Consider the following 21,315-nt stretch of genomic DNA (forward strand, 5'->3'; position numbering starts at 1 on the left):
CCAAATGCAAATGAGTGACACCCCACTCACTCATATCAGAGTTGTGGAAGGAGTTCATTGCACTTACAGAGCCAGGCCAGATATATGCCTGGACAAACTAATATGATTCAATTGGGAAGCTTTGCATTCCCCTGGGTAATGTCCTGGGTGGAATATAAAGTGAAAGGTGCATTTTTATTTCCTTTAGAGAAGAAAGTTCATGATCGAAAGCAACTTCAGTGGCAAAAAACACACGTTCGTCACTGACACGGCAAAGACTTGTAAATATATACTGGACCTCTGCTCTGCCCAGCACAAATTTAATGCCCAGATGCATTCCAGGCAGCTTCAGCAAGCTTCGTCTGGTGAGTGTCATAGATACTGTCTGTCACATGGGGAATAGGCAAGGGCAGATTTGGTAAGGAATGGAGGAAACTCAAGGAGAGGAGAGATGCTGGCTGGGTAGACACTGAGCTGGGAATCAGAAGATCTGGGTTTGCCATTTGGCTCCACCACAAACTTCCCATGGGCCTTGTGCAATCAGTTCATCTCACTTTGACTCAATTGTCCCTCTGTAACATTTCCTGACCTCACAGGGGTTGGGGGCTGTGAGCTGAATTAACCTCTGGGAGGTGCTCTGGTGACGTGTGCCATAAAACTAGGTTAGTATGAAATAAGCTTTATTATACTTAGCTGCAGGAACCCTGCTGGGAATTTTAAGGACAACAGATCAGATCTAGCCCTGGGGCAAGCAGAGACATGTTCCATTGCAGTCAATAGCTATTGTGCCTACTTGTGCAAGGGCGGAATTTAGTCCATTAGGAGTTTTTGCCCGAGTGAGGACCAAAAGTGAGGTTTACTTGGTCCTGTCTCAGCTCAGGGGGCTGGACCTGATGACTTCTCAGGTCCCTTCCTGCCTGACATTTCTATGATGTTATGATTGTTATATAGCACTCTGCATCCACAGCTCTCCCAGTATTCTGAAGAGGTGGGTAAATGTAATATATGGGGAAACTGAGACAGAGACGAGAGGGAAATAACTTGGCCAAGGTTTCACATACCTCTATTGATTTCAGTGGAGCTACACTGATTCACAGCTGAGGATCTGGCCCACTGACTTCAATGGAGTTATGCCAATTTCTGCAAGGTGCAGATTTGGCCCTGTGAGTCAGTGGCAGAGCTAGGAACCCTGACTCTCCTACGAGTGTACTAGCCATTAGGTCAGACTGCCCCCCTCTCAAGTGGAAGTGTTGCATGCTGGGCAATGAGGTTATATCATGGGCACAGAATGGTTAATATCTTAATCAGTTTATTTTCAAAATTCTTTCATAGGAGACAAAGTTCTTGTTGCACAACTTAATTAACAGGAAATCACTCTGCAGAGGTGTTAGAAAGCTGGGCCGCCCAGAGGATTCAGGGGTCCTGGGCCCCCCGCCGAATTGCCGCTGAAGACCTGGCACTTCGGTGGCGGGTCCCAGGGTGGAAGAATCCCCCCTCCCCCGCCGTGGGTCTTTGGGGGACTTCGGCGGCAGTTCCCAGAGCGGAAGGACACCCCACCACCAAATTGCCGCCAAAGACCCAGAGCAGAAGAAGCTCCGGGGTCCCCGGAGTGAGTGAAGGACCCTGCTCCAGGGGCCCCGAAAAACTCTTGTGGGGGCCCCTGCAGTCCAGTTAGAAAGTAGCAGAAAGGCAGCTTATGTCTAGGTCCCTACAAAATTCACGGCCACGAAAAATGCATCACGGACTGTGAACTCTGGTCTCCCCTGTGAAATTTGGTCTTTTGTGTGCTTTTACCCTATACGATGCAGATTTCATGGGGGGAGAGAGGGAGGAGACCAGTGTTTCTCAAATTGGGGGTCCTGACCCAAAAGAGAGTTGCAGGGGGTCAGGGTGTTGTGATATTGCCATCCTTACTTCTGCCCAGCCTTCACAGCTGGGTGGCTGGAGAGCAGCGGCTATTGGCAGCACTTTGCCAGTAGCAACACAGAAGTAAGGGTAGCAGTGCCACAACCCCCTTGACAATATCCTTGTGACTCCCCACCCCCACACACAACTCCTTTTTGCTTCAGGACCCCTACAATTACAACACTGTCAAATTTCAGATCTAAATAGCTGAAATCATGAAATTTATGATTTTTAAAATCCTATGACTGTGAAATTGACCAAAATGGACCCTGAATTTGGTAGGGCCCTACTTATGTCCATGAAACCCCCTTTTATTTCTGATTTAATGCCAGGAAGCTGTGATCTGCAGTATACAAATGAGACCTGAGATTGCACCATCAGGCTTGTTGAGCAGCAATATTCTGTAATGAAAATGATTACATTCAAGAGATGAGGGAGAAAAATTAATTAGGAGGCAGGAAAATTATAATGCAAGCCCTGATTACAAGCATTTCAAATCACAGACTGTTCAGTCTTGTGCAGGCGATTAGCCTGATGGGGCAGTGGATCCTGAGTGCAGAGTTATCTTTTCCTTGTGGGTCCTCCTGGATGGATTGGTTCTTTGAAGGCAGGCAGCAGTGACCCTTGTTCAGAATTAGACCCTCTTTGCAGCCCAGTGCAGGTCTTTCCCCAGCAAGGCAGAATCCCTTCCACGCGAGTGGCTCGGAGAGCTCTCCTTTTACTGCTGCCTGGCTCAGATGCATCCGCCACATTTTCTGCAGATCTTAATGCAGCTCCCCGACTCAGCCATCACTATGGCAACTCTCAGGCTTTGCTGAGAAGATGGACAGATCACCCTTTCAATGCCTCTTAACAAATGCCTCTGATCAAACCCACCGAAGAAACGGGCAGCCTAGGTGTAATGAAACTAAAAAGAAACATTCCAGAGGGCTACAAAAATGTCTAGTAGGGAGAGGCACTGGAGATCAGGGTCAAACAGGGGAGGGAGTGGGGAATGTGCAGCCATATTGATTTCCAGCCCTCCAACTTGCAACCCACATCGTCATGGCAGCAGGGTTTCTGTTGTACTTCTAGGTGCGTCCTTAACTATCAACTGCCCCCAAGTCCACTTTAAGGGGTATTCCAGCCCATTGAGAGGGAACTTGAATAAATTAATATTGACTCCGTCAGCTTTAACTTATACCCAGACTTTCCTTGGGCCTGGAGGTGGGGATGTAAATAGATTAATAGAATTCCCAGGGCAGAAGGGACCACTGGGACCATCTAGTGTGACCTCCTGCCTAACACAGGCCAGAGAACTGCCCCACAATAATTCCTAGCACAGAGCTTTTAGGAAAAAACATCCAGTCTTGATTTAATAATTGCCAATGATGGAGAATCCACTACAATCCTTGGTAAGTTGTTCCAATGGTTAATTAACCTCACTGTTAAAAATTGACACCTGATTTCCAGTCTGAATTTGCCTAACTTCAGCTTCCAGCCATTGGAGTGTTTCAGATCTTTCTCTGCTAAATTGAAGAGCTCATTATCCAATGGTTGTTCCCCATGTAGATACTTAGACTGTGATCAATTCACCCCTTAACCATCTCTTTATTAAGCTAGAGTTTCTTCAGTCTAGCACTATAATAAGGATGTTTTCTAATCTTTCAGTCATTCTTATTACTCTTCTCTGACCCTTCTCCAGTGCTGCAGATCCTTTCTTGCAGTCCCCAAATCTGGCTATCAATAAGGAATTGGTGGTTTCACTTAGAGGTGCAAAGCTAGATGTCATTCACTGCCACCAAAATAATCCCTTCTTCACTAGTACAGAGTGTGCAGGGCTGAGGACCTGATCCCTCTCTGATGTCGTGGGAGCACGTCTCCTCAGATACACATGTACTGGGCTGGTGGCCCATGACACAGGTGAGCATCAGCTGATCATAGCTGCTCCAGACCTCTGCAGACAGAACCTTCCAGTTCCATTGACAGATTTTTTAAATGTACATTTCAGAGACGCATGCAGGTTTAATGGGGCTGTGCACTGCATCTTCCTTAGTGGAGACTGAATTTGCAGCAAAGTTCACATGAATGAAAGCCAAATCCAAATGAAAAACACAATACCTCCTGTGATATAATAGAAAATGCTTAAAAACCCTTTCTCGCACTCCAGCCTCTCGATAGTTTAAGGAATATCAGAACAACTATATATAATGGGGTTTTTTTGTACGGCTGGCATGTTGAAAAGGCTTATCAGAAAGCAGTTCTGAACATAAAAGGCTGGAAGAAAGTCAGCGGATTTATCTTTTTCTCATTCAACCTTCTCCCTCAGAGGACAGCAAGTTTATGGAAATAGTCAAATCAAATTCTGCGTATGCAACTCAGCACGAACATCTTGCCCTGATTCAGAGACTATCCTGCTCAGAAAATGTGCTGTACGGGGCTAACCTGGAGCACATGTCTGCTGGGATGATGAGCAAGTCTTGCGATAACCTCAGCGTGGAAACCAACAATGGGATTGGGGACAAAAGCAATCTAGGCAGGTGAGTTTAAATTGGCCTTTTCCTCTGAATGGGACTAAAAAGCAGATGTTGGTCAACAATTGGGCTTGTGATTATTACCTAAAACCTTTGTCTGACAGCATGTCAGATGCTAGGACCCTGCATGGAGGTGCAGTGTTACTTTTGCTGATTTACTGTGATGTCAGATCGGGAGGGTCCTATTAGCTCCAATCTTGGAGCATATAAAGGTTTGAAAATCTCTGAGCCAGAGGGGACTAGGGGCAGACACAGAAGAGATCCTGTAGTGAGAAACCCTAGAAAGCAGCCAAATTTAGGAGAAAACTTAGGTTTATATTTTATTGTTAACTAAGTTAATAAAGGCAAAGAGATAGATCTCATGTGTGCATACTCTATATGGAGCATGCTGGGAACTCTGCCTGGACTTGTGTGGTTAAAGTTACTTGGCCTTTTCTGTAGTGTCATACAACCTCACTTCACAATATGCTTCCACCAAAGTGCATCCTCTCCCTTCAGATGTTAACTTGTGAGGCATTCCACCTACAGTGACCACCCACCACCTTGCTTCTGTGCTGTCCTCTTCTCTACCAGCTTGTGCCATGGGCAGGGGACTTATTTGTTTAGCACCAGTTTCCTGCTCTACACCACATGGTCTAGTCATAATAACAGTGTCTCTAGGCTTTGCTGCCATTTGGGCTGAAATTAACTAGTTTGTTTCAGGTCACCGCAGACTTCTTTCAGGTCCCTTTCTTCAGAACTAGCCTGTACCCTTCATTAATATTTGTATTGTGTTCATGCCCAAAGGCCGCACCCATCAGGATAGGTTCTCTATTGGGTTAGGTGCTGTACATACACAGAGGAAGACAAAGAGCAAACAATCTAACAAGTAAGAACTTGAGTCAGAACTGGTGTCATGTTCGTTTCCAGACACAAAGAGCAACCCATTTACCTTCGGACTGAATGCCATTAATTTTGGATTAAGAAAAACAATGAAGAAAAGAAGGAACAAAAGTGAAGTCTTCAAGAGAAAGCACAGTGTGTGTGTCTCCTCTGTGAGTGGTAGCATTTGGCCTGAATACACAAGGGCAGGGTGTTTAGTCTGAAGAAGAGAAGGCGGAGTGGGGACATAACACTCTTCAAATATGTAAAATGTTGTTATAAAGAGGAGCGTGATAAATTGTTCTCCTGATCCACTGAGGACAGGACAAGAAGCAATGAGTTTAAATTGCAGCAAGGGAGGTTTAGTTTGGACCTTAGGAAAAACTTCTTAACTGTCAGGTAGTTAAGCTCTGAAACAAAATACCTAGGGAGGTTGTGGAATCTCTGTCATTAGAGGTTTTTAAGAACAGGGCAGAGAAATACCTGTCAGGGATGGTCTAGATAATACTTAGTCCTGCCTCAGTGCTGGGGACTCAGTCCCTTCCTGTCCTTCTATGATTCTATGTTTAAAGGTGCAGTACACAGAAAACAGAATGAGAACATCTCCTTTCATTGACATTACTACATGCGCCAATGTGTGGGTGGTTGCTGTAGCTGCACAGGGCTCCTGAGGCCTTTAAGAGATTTGAATGCCATTTTAAGTGCTATGAAGTAGAACAAAGCCTAGAAGAGAGAGGATCACTATAGAGTCCCCCCATTCCAGGGTAGTAGAGTCCCACTAGACAAGCTGTCCATATGCTGTTTCAGGCAGTCTTCCATTCTGACTCCAGGTCCAGTACCACTTTCCCAGTGGCTGATAGGGGAACCCAGCCCTGCCGGCAACTAACGGTTCCAGCTCAGGGACCATATGTGTAGCAATCCAGGTCTGCTCAGTCTCAGAACCTGTTGCTGTTTCCCCAGACCCCTTCTACCCCTCCTGTCTATCTCCTTGCCTATCTCTGGGAGCTTCCTCTGCTCCCTTTCTTGGCCTTTCGCTGGACTCCCCAGTCCAGGGCAGAAACCCAGCGTTTACTCTCCCCTGGATTGTCTCCTTGTCCCTGTCCAGCAACCTTTCCCGCTAGGGAGTGACTGCAGATCTCCTCCCTGCTCTCACTTCCTGGCTTTACATTCCTAGCCCAACTCCTCCCCGAGCTGGGCTTTACCTGCCATTCATTCTTAGCAATTCCTGGTTCCCCTCCAGGTGCAGCGTCCATGGTTAACTATCACAAGGTAGCCATGTTAGTCTGTATCCACAAAAACAACAAGGAGTCCGGTGGCACCTTAAAGACTAACAGATTTATTTGGGCATAAGCTTTTGTGGGTAAAAAACTTGAGAGATGCCCAAATAAATCTGTTAGTCTTTAAGGTGCTACCAGACTCCTTGTTGTTTTCATGGTTAACTGGCTGCTTCGGGCTGACATTAACCTGCTCAGGGCTTGTGTGAGGTGGACACCCCATACAGTCCTTTAATGAGCGGTCGAGTAGTGGATATCAATTGAAAGCTAAAGCCAGCCAGACTAAGCCCAGTCTTCTCTGATAAGGAGATCTAGTGGCCTGAGCCATATGTCCGGAGCCAGGAATTTCTCTGTTCCCATCTTGGTTCTGACCAGCTTTGGAAAGTTTCTTGAAGATGGAGAGTGCTGTTGTCAATTTGTTACATTAATGTCAGTCTCCTTTGTTGCCCCTAGTTCCCACTCTGGATTGTCCCAGTCAGAAGTACACATTAGTTTGAATGAAAAACGACGGAGTTATGACTATCTCTCTCTCCATTCAACTCCAAATACAGCCAGCAGTGAGTATGCTAGTCTGTGACGCACTCGGAGTGCACCCGTGATCTGAAAAGGAAACATAACAACTGGCACCATGGGACTCCAGGTTCATCATGTCTCAATGATGGCAGATCAGATGTACTAACTTTACAATGTAAAGAATCGTTGTTCTCACGCCCAGGCCTGCAAACTATCCCTGGACTCAGCGACTCAAGCTGGGTTCTTTATTCCCCCTGCATTGACACTAGTAGTAAGGGCCCGGCAGGCCAAGCTATTCCTCCAGTGATGGCCCATTGTCTTCAGTGAGGTTGCTTAGCTGTATCTAAATGCCTGACGTGAAGTGGCACAGGTGTCAGTAAGGGTGGAATTTGGCCTTCCAATGGAAATATAACAACAATTCTGTAGTTGATACGTGAGGCGGCAGAGAACGCAGCTCCCCCTTCTATGCCTGTGCTGGCACTGCAGGAGTAAAAAGCCATAGAAACCGGTGTTAGGCACTGAAGTCAGCAGCTGTGACTCTTAGACACGCTGGGGGTGATCTGATGAAGACAAAGATGTCATTTTTACACAGCCCCTTTTCAGAGCAGAGTCACATTTTCAGTGTTCACATTGCAGTAAGTGACATGGTACGACCAGTGACCCCAACAAAAAAGCCATCGCGACGACTGGAGCTGTTTGGATCCCATGACAGCACCTGCCTCCTTAGCCAGCAGGAAGGGCATGGAGATGAAGGCCCTGATTTGAGAAAGTGCTTTGGCATTGCTGCACTCGGCATGGCAATTGATTTAGGAGCCGAAATTTCATTTTCAACAGGGCTAGCAGCCAAAATCCCATTGCCAGTCGATGACACTTTGGCTGCTAAATCTGCTAGGTGTTGCAATGTTGAGTGCAGCAAAATCTAAATCCCTTTTATGACCCCAGGCCTTAGGCGTAGTGGGATTTGGATACCTAATTCCCATAAACTCCTTTAAAGATCCCAGCCTGGCCCCTCCCCCTTACTGCTATTTATTCTTTGTATTATCATAGAACCAATCACAGACCAGGCCCCCACCGTGCAAGGCACAGTACATTTCCAGGTGTATTACAGTAGCCTAGGAGCCCCAGTGATGGACTGGGACCCTCTTGTGCTGTACAAACACAGAACAAAAAGATGGTCCCTGACCATCTAAATAGAAGTGGTCCCTCCAAGTGAGGGGAAATATGTATAGGTTGGACATTGTGGGGGAAGCTTGCACTGTAGTCCTTACCCGTTCTGTAGCTACATACAGGACGCCAGTCTACAGGGCTCTCCATCTAGCACCTCTCATCTGCAGCATATTCATGTAAAAAAAGGAATAATGATGTTGAAATTAGCGTCTTAACCCTAAACACCTGAATGGTCAAAGAATGTAAGTGTCCTCCCCTTGTCTGCACTTGTCTATTTATTCCAGCTGTTTTGTTTCTGCAGCCCCAGGTTCCCCAATCAACCAAAGAGAGAATGCACTGGCTGGATTAGAAAGAGAAATCATTTGTGTCACCTTAAAACGAGATCCTAAAAATGGCTTTGGTGAGTGAGGGGCATGAATAGTATGTTTGTTACCAGAACTGTCCGAGCATGTACGTAGGCCTTTAGATTTTCTTTCTTTCTTTCTTTCTTTCTTTCTTTCTTTCTTTCTTTCTTTCTTTCTTTCTTTCTTTCTTTCTTTCAATACAGTTTTTAGACATCTATTTAGAAAAATAAATCTGGCATAAGCTGTTCCCAGACTGAGTATTAGCAGTTACAGAAATGTCATCAATTTGTCTCTATCCAAAGGTATTTGCCGTGTGAAACTGGGCAAGTTAGTAGCTTCCTTGATCTTGCTGATCCCATGTGACTGCCAATGGTTGCATATCACTTTGAGGTCCACTGGTTAAAAATGGCAAAGCATCATTATTAGCCAGTTTTTCATCAGGTTTAACCAACACACAGAAGTTTGTGGTGGCCTCATTGGGTGGGCATTGGGTGTAGAAACAAATGCGCTAGGTTCTGGACAGACACCTGTCACCTAGGAAATGTGATTTTTTTTTAGGTTTTTTTTGTTTAGCGTTTTATGCCAACATATGGCTTGAATGCATGCACTGTGCAGTTATATATGTAGCTTACTTAGCTGCATAGTGACTATGCAACCTTAACTTGGGTATTATCTGACTTTTAAATGCCTGACTATACAACCTTAATATTTTATTATGTAACACACTGGCAAAGTGTGTGCTGGATCCACTGTTAGTTATTGGCCCGCTAGAGAGTAGCAGCCTACTACTGCAGACAGCTAACACTTACTCTTTGAAGTCTTAAGTAACAGAGATCTGTACTGAAAGTTCTGGGTTCAAAACCAGCTGACAACCCATGTGGGGAGTTCTTAGAATATACAGAATTATTATTTAGAGCTAAGCCCAAAACTAAAGCCTGGATCCAAACAAACTTGAATCTTGTGAAAGGTCTCGTCTGGATCCAGACCAGCACAGTTGTGTGGTCTAGTGGTTAGAGCACTGGCTCTGGGACTCAGGAGATCTGGGTTTTAATCCCAGCTGTCCCAAGGGGCTGCAATCGCTATCAGGCTGCTGACTGGCTGCTTGCTGGCTCCGGCTGCTTCTTCTGTGGCCCTGCTCCCGCTCCCCATGCTGCTGCCTAGAGGAAGTGAGAGCTGGGTCCAGGAAGCAGCAGTAGCGCTGAGGAAATGGATGGAGCCAGTGGGCCAGCAGTCAGTAATCTGTCCCCATCCTGTGTATGTCCTGGAGGTGCTTCCTCTGGGCTGCTGCTGCCCGGATCCCATTCCCCATGCTGCTGCTTGCTGCGCAGGGGCAGTGAGAGCACGGGGGAAGGACGAACACCTCCAGGGAGGCACAACCCACCTGGACTTTTCCTGCAACCCACTGATGGGTTTGGGAAACACTGGCTTCTATGACTTGGGAGCATGGCTCTTCAGGGCCCTGATTCAGGAAAGCACCCCTGTTCAGGAAGGGCACCTAAGCACTTGCCGCTAAAGTCAGTGGGTCATAAGTTTGACTGATAAAGGTGATAGAGTTGATGTAATATACATAGATTTTTGTAAGGCATTTGACTTGGTACTGCCTGACATTTTGATTAAAAAACTAGAACAATATCAAATTAACATGGTAGACATTAAGTGGATTAAACACTGGCTAACTGATAGGTCTCAAAATGTAACTGTAAATGGAGAATCATCATCGAACGGGATCCCCAGGGATTGGTTCTTGGCCCTACACTATTTAACATCTTTATCGATGACATAGAAGAAAACATAAAATTGTCACTGATAAAGTTTGCAGATGACACAAAAATTGAGGGAGTGGTGAATATGAAGAGGACAGGCCTATGATACAGAGCGATCTGGATCACTTGGTAAACTGGATGCAAGCAAATACTGTGCGTTTTAACACAGCTAAATGTAAAGGTGTACTGCTAGGGACAACGAATATTGGCCATACTCAAACTAGGCGGGAGGGGGTGGGAGACTCTTTCCTAGGAAGCATTGATTCTGAAAAAGATTTGAGGGTTATGGTGGATAATCAGCTGAACATGAGCTCCCAGCGTGACACTGTGGCCAAAAGGGCTAATGCAATCCTGGGATGCATAAACAGGGGAAGCTTGAGTAGGAGAAGAGACATTATTTTACCTCTGTATTTTGCACTGGTGCAACTGCTACTGGAACTGCTGTGTCCAGTGGGGAACAAATATTTAATAATCAGCTCTTCAGTCTAACAGAGAAAGGTCTAACACGAGTCAACAGCTAGAAATTGAAGCTAGACAAATTCAGACTGGAAAAAAGGTGTACGTTTTTAATGGTGAGAGTAATTAACCATCGGAACAATGTCCATCACTGACAAATTTTAAATCGAGATTGGATGTTTTTCTAAAATATCTGCTCTAGGAATGATTTTGGGGCAGTTCTCTGGCCTGTTATATAGGTGATCAGACCGGATGATCACAGTGGTCCCTTCTGGCCTTAGAATATATGAATCTATGAAAAAAAAAGTGCATACTTAAAGTTAAATGCAAACTGAATTGCTTCCCGAACCAGGGCCTGGATGAGGCAAAATCAAAGAGCTCCATTCCCCAGAGTATGTAGATAACTTATGGCAATGGAAAAGATGCTTTTGTTCTCCTAAGGTTCATTTTTCTAACACCAGCTTTTCCAACTTCTCATGCTATCTCATTTTTGCAGGTTTTGTAATTATTGGAGGAGAAAATGTGGGGAAATTAGACCTCGGAATATTTATCGCATCAGTTATCCCCGGGGGACCTGCAGACAGAGCTGGGCATATCAAACCAGGTCACCGTCCCCAGTTTTTAATTAGAATTCAAATGCTTTTATGGTTTAAAATGGACTGATCTGGCCTTATGCCCCCTTCCTGATGTGTTTTGTTTTAATCTTGTTCTTAGGGGGACGACTCATCTCCGTGAATAATGTTAGCCTCGAGGGTGTTTCTTTTAATACCGCAGTTAAAATTATACAGAATTCTCCTGATGACGTGGAACTGATCATCTCTCAACCCAAAGGTACAATAGGGTTTGGGAGGTGAATGGTTTTATGGGCCATGGGAGTGGTTGGCTCAGGGCACTGGTAATGGGATATCTTTGGAGGCTTTTGCCTCTTAACTGTAGGTTATAATTGAACCCAGCTCGGTAGTGAGTGCATGTGACCACAAGTAGATACCCTGGACAGCTGTTCAGCAGTCACTGTGAAATGAGCTGATGCTCTAAGGACCTGAGCCAGCACCACAAGAGTCAATGGGAACTTGGCTGTTGACTTCTATGGACTCAGGATTGATCCCACTGTCCAGTTCTTAGTCACTGGGTGTCCACCTCGCAAACCACCCCTCGCAAGTGGCCAAGAAATGAATGTGCCATTGAGACTGGGCTCATAGAGATGGTTACAAAGGGCAGATTAAAACTAACCATGGCCCAGATGCACCATACTTTGCATTCCTAGAAAACATCAGTGCCCCCATAGATACCTTAACATTCATTCTCCAGCTCTCTGACTCATCCTCTTTGGCCCTCCTCCATCTAATGGATCTTTCTCTCTCAGCATCCCCATAGGGTCTAGATGTCTCATAGAGTAACTGCTGTATCAGACCTGGATCCCAGAATCCGGGTACTCAGGAGCTCATATACCAAGGTGAAGGGCACAGTATAAGAGCCTGAATAGAGATGAGGAGAAAGTTCCTCTCTTAATCCACTCTTGGTGCTCCCTCTAGGGCAGTATTGAGGCACATTAGAAGGGTACTGTTGTAAAGCTTACACGGTTGCTACCAGCTGTGTACTTTACCTGTTCTGTGGCTATAAGGCGATTCAGTCCCTGGGGCTGTCAGACCAGCAATCAATTCACTCAAAAATGGGGAAAAAACCCAACAACAACAAAATGTTGGACGTTTAAAATCATAAAATCCTAAAGATGTTCTGTTATCTGCATTGGTTAAGAAAAGGTGCTTATGTTCAGAAACTACAGTATTTAATAAATTAGTGATTGGTTGTATCAAAAAAGATGATACAGGTAAGAAATGTTTACAGATTGTTAAAGCAGTTGATTATCAATCAAAATAATCAAGACTGAAATGTGATTTCCTTCATAAATCCCATCCACTCTTGCCTCTTTCAGGAGCTAATAAATTTCTTAAAAATTCTTTTTGTGCTAAAAGTTTCCATGCTCCATCTTAGTGCAAGGACAAGGTTTATTCTATTTAAAGTTTCAGCAAAATATTCTCTGAAATTTTTGAGCCCTGCAAGGGTGAAATGAATACACTTGCCCCACATTTTCTAAGCAGAAATGCTTATCTCCACAATGGCTTGTTTTGTAGATCTTGTTGAGATTTCAGGAACAAGCCACTTTTGAAGTTAACTACTCCTCCTGTGCCAATACATAATAATATCTTTCTCTCCACATTTTTGCAGCTGGCAATGTTTGTTTTTGCTCTGTTTTCATAGACATCTCTGAAGAAGGACTGAATGCAGAGAAGAATTTGTCAAGAAAAAACAGCACTAGTGGGTCTGAGATCTCTTGTGCAGACAGCGGAAGAAAAAGGATTCAAGACTGTCATACAGCACCTTCCAAAGAACTAGACATAAATACAGATGAACTCGAAAAGGTTCTTTCTTGGAATTTAGCACCAAAATTGGGTCCCAAGATTCCTGTTCTTTCAGTTGACAGCCAGGATATGGAGGTAACCACAGTTTTGATATTGCTCAGCTGTGACACTACGTCAAATAAAGAATCATAGAAATGTTAGTGGAAGGATCCATCCCCCTGCACAAAGGCAGGAATAAGTAAACCTAGATCATCTTTGACAAGTGTTTTTCTAACTTGTTCTTAATAACCTCCAATGATAGCGATTCCACAACTTCCTCAGGTGACCTATGCCAGTGCTTAGCAAGCCTTATAGTTAGGAAGTTTTCCTAATACCTAACCTCAGTTTTTCTTGCTGCAAACTAAGCTGATTCCTTCTTGTCCTACTATGACGCTTCCCGGGGTACCCAGAGTTGTGAGGCACCTCGCTACCACTTGCCCTTAGCATGAGGAAGCCCTGCCTTTGCCTGCCATGGGTCAGATCCCTGACTTCACCGGCCACAGGCAACACAAACACTCCTCTCTAGGCCTCATAGGCTCTGCTGTCACTCTACATGTTAGCGATAAGCACACTCCAACGCTCAAGCCTGCCGAGCATCTCTCAAGTGTCCAACCCCAGGTCCACTGCACACTCACAATATTTGCAGATTTGCTGCTTCCAAAGGAACTATACACCCCAGGTTACCAGTTCCACCTCAGATCACCGCTCCACTTAACACGCAGCACTTATATATGTTTATAGTGAAATCAAGTATAGGTTTTTTTAACAAAGCATGGAGATTCAAGTAATAGCAAGCAGGCGTATTAGAAACAAATGGTTACATATAAACCAAAATCATAACACACGTTCTAGAGTCTAGATTTAATTAACAAGATATTCTTATGTCTAGTAGAGTATTGTTCACCCAAAATCCTTGCAGCGTTTTAGAGCCAGGTTTGGGTGTGACCCTCCTTTCAGGAGATAGACATGCTGTCGGCTTGCCTCCTAGGTGAAGGACTCAGTATGATTCCTTACACTCCAAAATATACAAGAACAATCCTTTGTCTTTATTCATAAACAGGACACCCGCTGCTGTTTGTGTCGTCTTGTCAATTTCACAGTCTTTCATTTCCTCACTTGCTCAGTATGCAAATAGGCATACATTATGAGGCATACAATACACAAGTGGACAGGCAGGGAGACAGGTGTCTGTTACCTCCTGTCTGAAAGGAACATTTCCAAGGTACGTCACCTCCTGGTGACCTGCCTTAACTTCAAGATCTTGAGAACATATTTTCATTATAGACACATAACTCCTTAAATATTACCCACACATACATTTTCTAATAATTACGATGACCATTGGGTTACTGGCTCTCAGCAGCCACCTCACATGCCACCCCTCAGTGCACTTTTGTGCATATATCTGACACAAGGGATCCCTGTTAAATCTGTGCACCCCTTGTGCTTTCTGCCCATTGGCCTTGGGTCAGAAAATGAGGGGAAAATATCAAGGGAAAATTTTGCTTTAAAATCTTCTGCTTTTGTTTATCAAAATTTTGAAACTGGGAAATACTGGCCAAGTCTAGAGCTGGTCAAAAATTGGGGGAAAAGGTTGTATTGTTGGGGTTTCCCCCCCTATTTTTTCTTGTGAAAATGTCAAGATTTTGACTGACATTTTTGCAGAAAATTTCAACCAGTTCTAGAAAACCAGACAGAAAATCTTATGGGTCTAGCCTTGACTGGCCTCCCCATCTGTCCGCAGCTTACGTTTTGAGCCACATTCTTCTGTGAGTGACGCTGGTGTAAATTTGGAGGAATGCTGTGGATATAAGTGGTGTTACTCTGGATTTACACTGGCGTAAATGAGAGCATGATTGAGCCCTTTATTTCTGCTGGAATATTTTTCTTGATCTCCCGTGTAACAGTCTCATTAGTGTTTATATTTTGAGACAGGAAGCCAACTCCTCTCACTTTCCACCATCTGCCGAAAGCAATTCAGATGAAATCTATTCTGTGGAGTTGGTTAAAGAAGACGGGACTCTTGGAATCAGTGTGACTGCAAGTATAATTGTTGATCTTGCAATGCATCCTTAACACTGTGACATTACCTGGTACACATGGCAAAGTGCGGCTCTAAAGGAAGATGTACTGATAGCGATACCCAGCACATGAATTTCAGCCTGAAATCCCAATGCTTGATGAAGTGATTATAAACCACGGGTTCTAGTCATCCCGATTCTCACCATTAGAACCCTGGCTGAGGAGCTGCAGTGGCAGCCTGGATAAAGGTCACAGCAGCATAAGCTCCCGTAAACCCTAATGCAGCTGGAGGTTTGAAAGTGTCAGGGTATGCCAGGGAGGGGCCTGGCCAATGCATCTGGGAAATGCACCAATTCAGAGTATTCCCTAGACAGCGTCTGCTAGTGAGGCTACCATGGGGTCTCAGTGGGAACATAATGTTTCCTTCCCTAGTTCAGAGGTGCCAGGGTGGGCAAAAATGGCAATGCTGAATGTTATTTTACTGGGAGATAACACCCCCTACTGCATCTGGGGAATTAATCGATCGTCCCTATAGATCCAGGGATCACTTCACCAACCACTGAAATGCAGCTGCCACTGGGGTGGAAAGCAACAGCCATTTAATAGTGTGTCATAGATTTCATAGAGTTTAAGGCCAGAAGGGACCACTGTGATGCAGAGGCAGATTAGGGGTTTGTGGGGCCCTGGGCCACAGCAAGTGGAGGCCCTTCCCCACCCCTTCTGCCTGCAGTCCCCTCCTCCCGGCACTCCTGATAGGCAAAATGGATTGGGGTTTGGCCCACCCCCTGCCTGACACTCCTGCCGGGGAGTAGGGTTGGGGTGCGGGGGCTTACCCCGCTCCCTGGCAGGAACGCCCCCGCCCTGCTCCCCGGCAGGAGCGCCGGGCGGGCAGTGCACGTCAGGTTGTGGTGGCGCCCCAGTTGGCCGGGGCCCCTGGGTATGGGCCGTGTTAACTCAGTGACTAATCTGCCCCTGCTATGATCATCTATGTATAACACAGGTCTGTGTATAACACAGGCCAGAGAATCCCATCCTATGGCCTCGATACTTAGTGAGCCCAATAACTTGTGGCTGAAGTATATCTTCCAGAAAGGCATCCAGACTTGTCCACTTGAAATTGCCCAGGGATGTGGTTTGGCAGAATGGAATTAAGTGAGTTTGGAATTTGCCCAGGGCCTGGGGACTCACATCTCTCTTCTTGGGGAAAGTGCCGTAGGATTGTGAATGGCTCCAATTGGTCAGGAGTCACAACCTTGTTTTTATATCTCCTCTGAAACATTAATAGCCATTGAGTGCATTGCACAGATTTAGGGAGTTGGGGCTGTTAGCAGGCTTTGAGATGTAACCACATTCCCAATGGCATGGGGAGGTGTTTATGAATGAATATGATTAAATAATTGTGTGTAGCCTTATCGATCTGCCCAGTGCTTTACAGAGAGAATAAGACATGGCTGTTGCTTTGAGGAGCATGTTACTCCTAGGTACAAAATGGGGGAGTAGTATCTGTTTCTAGTCCACCCCACCCCCATTTTAAAAATATGCAATTTCTGAAGCCGTTGTTGATTTCTGAAAACCTCTGTTCAGAATTTGCTTGGTGACACATCAAAATATGGTTTTGATTTTACCAAGGGAGGAGAAAATCATGCTAAGGCACTAATGTAAATGGTGGGTGAATATTTGCAGGGTGGGATCAACACTAGCGTGCGTGATGGTGGAATATACGTGAAGTCAGTTATCCCCAGAGGACCAGCTGATAAGGATGGACAAATAAAAAAAGGTAGGACATTTGACAGTACAATTCTGCACTGCAGAATTAAATGTTTGGCTCTGCGTTCTCTCTAGGGGTCTTTGAAATGTGTTAACAGTTACAAGTTGGAGGGGCAAACAAAACTATTACCTTCCAGCTGTCTGGGATTCAGAATATGCAATCCCTATAGCTCACACTGGCAATACCTGGTGTCCTTTTGTAGATTAGGGAACTCTACGTAACCACACATCTGACCAGTGGTTCTCAAATATATGTTCAGTGACTCCACTTGTGAACATCTTTCAGTGTTGCTTTTGGTAAGTAAATCACATCAGTGCATAATCTGAAGGGTCTCTCATTACAAGGGCTATATAGGAAATACTGCAAACACAGCAGTAACGGTATACAGTTGTAAAGCCTAACTCGCCAAGATCAGTCACAATTGGCAAAGTGCTGGTATCTCATTCCTGTTAGATTAAAAAGCCAAAGCGACTTGCCCCGATTGTTGTCTGCCTCAGGTGATCGGCTGCTGGAGGTGGACGGGATCAGCCTCTGTGGCATCACGCACAAGCAGGCTGTGGAATGCCTGAAGAAATCTGGCCAGGTTTGTAGAAGGGGAGATCTCAATGATAGAGCAAGGGGCTATTTCATGTGAGTCTGGGTGGCAGAACTGGTCCCAGGAACATTTATTTTCTGCTCTGTTAGTTGGAGAGAAATGAAAAGCCAATGCTGACTATGCGGAGTGTCAGGGGAACTTGTCCATCATCTTGCTAGGTTGTCAGGCTGCTTCTAGAAAGGGGACGTCACAAATCTGCAGAGCCGTGTCCAGCTGCTAAAGACAGAACGGAGGAGAAATCTGTGATCGTTTCCTTGGCAACGCCCTTGTCAGCAAGTCCCAACGGCTACTCCTTTGCAACAGATGGTGAGCAATGATAAAGGCACCCGGGGTGTCTTCCTCCCACTTACTCATTCCATTCTGTAAGAAGTGAATGGAAGATAATACGAGATTTGCACTGGTCACAAAAAGATATGCCAGAATATTTCCTGCGGATTATACAGTGTAACTACATATTGAATAAATAAAAGCATTACAGGTGATGCTAGTGCCATGATTTAAATGAATTTGTTATTTCTGAAGCATTTTGGGTTGCAACTCAGATACACCAGCTAATTTACACCAGTGTAACCCTGCTGAGGTCAGTAGAGTGACTCCTGGTGTATGCAAGAGCAAAATCAGGCCTGGCAGGTATTGTGAGTGGCCCCTTTTTGCTTTATCCCCTGGCTGAAGCACTACATATGCACAGTTAATTGATCAAGGGATGAATAAAGGTTCCCTGTGCAGGGGTGCACCAGTCAAGATGGGGCAAACAGCCCCTTTCTCCTCCTCCACCGCATCCTCATGCCAGGGGCAACCAGACACTGCCATGAGCACGAGGACAGAGTGGCCATGTCACTCTTGCTAAAGGAGGAGTGCCTGGGGCAGGGGTGTGGCCTATGATGCACTTACCCTGCCAGGAAACCAGAGCTGAAGAGAGCTGTTACTGCCCTTCTTTGATGGTCTAGCACGGGGTGGGCAAACTTTTTGGCCTGAGGGCCACATCAGGGAATAGAAATTGTATGGCGGGTCATGAATGCTCACAAAATAGGGGTTGGGGTGTGGGAGGGGATGAGGGCTCTGGTTGGGGGTGTGGGCTCTGGGGTGGGGCTGAGGATGAGCAGTTTGGGGTGTAGGAGGGTGCTCCATGCTGGGATTGAGGGGTTTGGAGAGTGGGAGGGGGATCAGGGCTGGGGCAGGGGGTTGGGGCATGCGGAGAGGCTCAGGGGTGCAGGATCTGAGCGGCGTTACCTCAAGCGGCTCCCGGAAGCAGTGGCATATCACTTCTCCGGCTCCTAGGTGTTGAGTGGCTCCTGACCTTTGGAGCAGGGCCATGCCGCGGCTTCCAGGAGCCATGTGGTGCAGCCCAGACCCGGCGCCCCGCCTGGAGCACCAGAGCAGGGCCGAGCCGGCACCAGCGGAAGCTCATGGGCCGGCTTAAAACGGCTCGCAGGCTGGATGCAGCCTGCGGGATGTAGTTTGCCCACGTGGTCTAGTAGGTCCCCCTCTCAGTTCCCCCAGAAGCACTCAGTCTACAGGGTGCCGCCACCCTCCAGCTCCTTCACCTCCTTCCCAGCACCCCTCTTGAGGCAAAAGCCAGGATTTAGCCCTATATGTCTGGGAGGAGGGCATGTCCCTCTGTCTAGTCTGGAAGAAAACAACAGGTCTGATTCTGCTCTGCACAACCCTAGATTTATTCTAGTGCCCCCCCCTACTCCTGACTGATGCTGGTACAAGTAACATCTGAATTAGACTCAGTAAATATACTATAAATCACTTCTGGTGTCTGCAAAGTATTTACAGAGAGCCCAGACCAGAGTCTGTCCTCATCTGCCCCAAGGCAATGTTCCTCTCAATTAGTGCTACAAACCAGGAGCAGATCTGCTGAGGCAGAGGGCGTCGTTTTTATATAGGCACTTTTCAGAGCTGAACGGCACTTTATGGGATGCGTGCGCTGTGGAGCACACACAGGTTCCTGTCCCCTCTTTGAACAGATAATACGTTTGAAGTCAAGCTGATGAAGAACTCTGGAGGCCTCGGCTTCAGTTTTCTGCAGATGGAAAGAGAGGCTTGCGAACACCTCGGAGGAGAGATTGTGAGGATCAAAAGACTGTTTCCAGGGCAGCCAGCTGAAGAGAATGGAGAGATTGAAGTCGGAGACGTTATTTTAGCTGTTAATGAGAAACCTATTCAAGGACTCTCGTATCAGGTACCAAGCAGGGCTCTGCATGGGCCTCCCGCTGTGTAACATATTAATTAAGTGTAAATGAAGTTTCACCCCACCATTTTATTCTTGCCCAAAGGGCTCAATACAAGCAGCACTCTACTGAGTTTGGATAAAATCGTTATGCAGAATTTCCTTCACTATTTAATTTCCTTGCTCTCCACTATTGACATACAAAATCTATTGGCAAACACACACCAGTTACTTAATTAGCTGCAGTCTGTGTTGCTTTTAGATACATGAGTTGACACACTTTCCCCTCGGTTCATATGTGTTTTATAATGTCATGTTAAATACCATGTGCAAGATTTCAGTATAATGATATAAAGTTGGAGTAACTCCTTTGTCTTGAATGAACATTACTCCAGATTTACACCAATAGGTTTGGATTTGGATCTCAGTTCTATCTTGACTGTTTATTTTTCAAAATATAATATTTTCTTTCCTTGTGAAATCATCTGATAGATCTACATGAATAAAACCATGGTTAATGAGGGTGCCTATTGCTGAACAGGGGTGATGGATAATGTTATGTAACTCTCTTATTGAAAGCATAGCGGTGTGTTTAGCAAGAGACAGGGCATTAGAAGACTTGCATTCTATACCCAGTTCTGCCATTGATGCTTTATGTGACCATTAACAAGACACTTAAATTTTCCATGCAGTGGTTTCCCCATCTGTAAAATGAAGATAATAATACACTATTTACCTACTTTGAGCTTCTCTGATGGAGGGAGCTATATAAGTGTATATTATTGTTTTACTCAAGTGCTATGTTAAAAAATGACCTTGTATAAATGACACCATAGAGTTTCGTATTCACCATGTTGCACTGGTTTCAAGTTCACATCTGCTCAGGTGACATTTAAAAGTATGATTTGAAAACAGACAGCTGTGCAAATGCCACCTGGGATTGGAGAGTCAAGCTGGGTCCTCTCCACTTTTTGCATCATCGCCATAAGCAAGGGTTTGGAGGCCAAATTAGTGCTCCAGTGACACTTGAGGAAGGCCAAGTGGGTTAACACTGGCATCACTGAGGGCATAAACTGAAGGTAGTGAACGTAATATGGCCTACCCAATCTTCCCTGCCACTACTGATGGCCAAGATAAAGAGAGCCCAGCTTGACTCTCAGATCCTAGTTGAGTTTGCACAGCTGGCTATAGGAAAAAACATAATTTGATTGGCAAACGGGGATGCTCTGTCCCGGAAATCAGTGAGACACAGGGAATATGGAACCCCAGCTGCCATATTCCATGGTAGAATCACACTTTAAAGCCTCTTCCATGGCTCTTCCAGTCCTCGTCCCTCTGAGAGCGAGGAGCAAAGTGCTGACAGCCTGAGGGATCCGGAGGCATTCTGCCTTGTGTATGGAAGGGGGCCTTTCAGGCAATGTGCTCTGTAGTTCCCCTTACTGCTGCCCCAAAGTGCACATCCTGCCTGCTGCTGCTCACAACATGAGTATGGGGGGCTGCATTCCTGGTGGGCTCTACAAGGCCCTTGCAGTGCTCAGACAGGCCCCTCTTGCCAGTGCAGATATTCCTCTACATACCCA

General features: G+C 45.6%; 1 protein-coding gene across 1 annotated transcript in view; it reads left to right on the plus strand.

The window, feature by feature from the left end:
• Window positions 1–21,315, plus strand: part of FRMPD2 (FERM and PDZ domain containing 2) — a 107,985-nt gene that overhangs the window by 26,508 nt on the left and 60,162 nt on the right. Inside the window, exons 15-20 of the mRNA XM_039547739.1 lie at window positions 188–344; window positions 4,193–4,403; window positions 6,986–7,089; window positions 17,462–17,547; window positions 17,718–17,865; window positions 19,533–19,747. Coding sequence (XP_039403673.1) covers window positions 188–344; window positions 4,193–4,403; window positions 6,986–7,089; window positions 17,462–17,547; window positions 17,718–17,865; window positions 19,533–19,747 — 921 coding nt within the window. The remainder of the gene's footprint in view (window positions 1–187; window positions 345–4,192; window positions 4,404–6,985; window positions 7,090–17,461; window positions 17,548–17,717; window positions 17,866–19,532; window positions 19,748–21,315) is intronic.

The sequence above is a fragment of the Mauremys reevesii genome, linkage group 7, assembly GCF_016161935.1.
Source record: "Mauremys reevesii isolate NIE-2019 linkage group 7, ASM1616193v1, whole genome shotgun sequence".
In the NCBI taxonomy this organism is placed as follows: domain Eukaryota; kingdom Metazoa; phylum Chordata; order Testudines; family Geoemydidae; genus Mauremys; species Mauremys reevesii.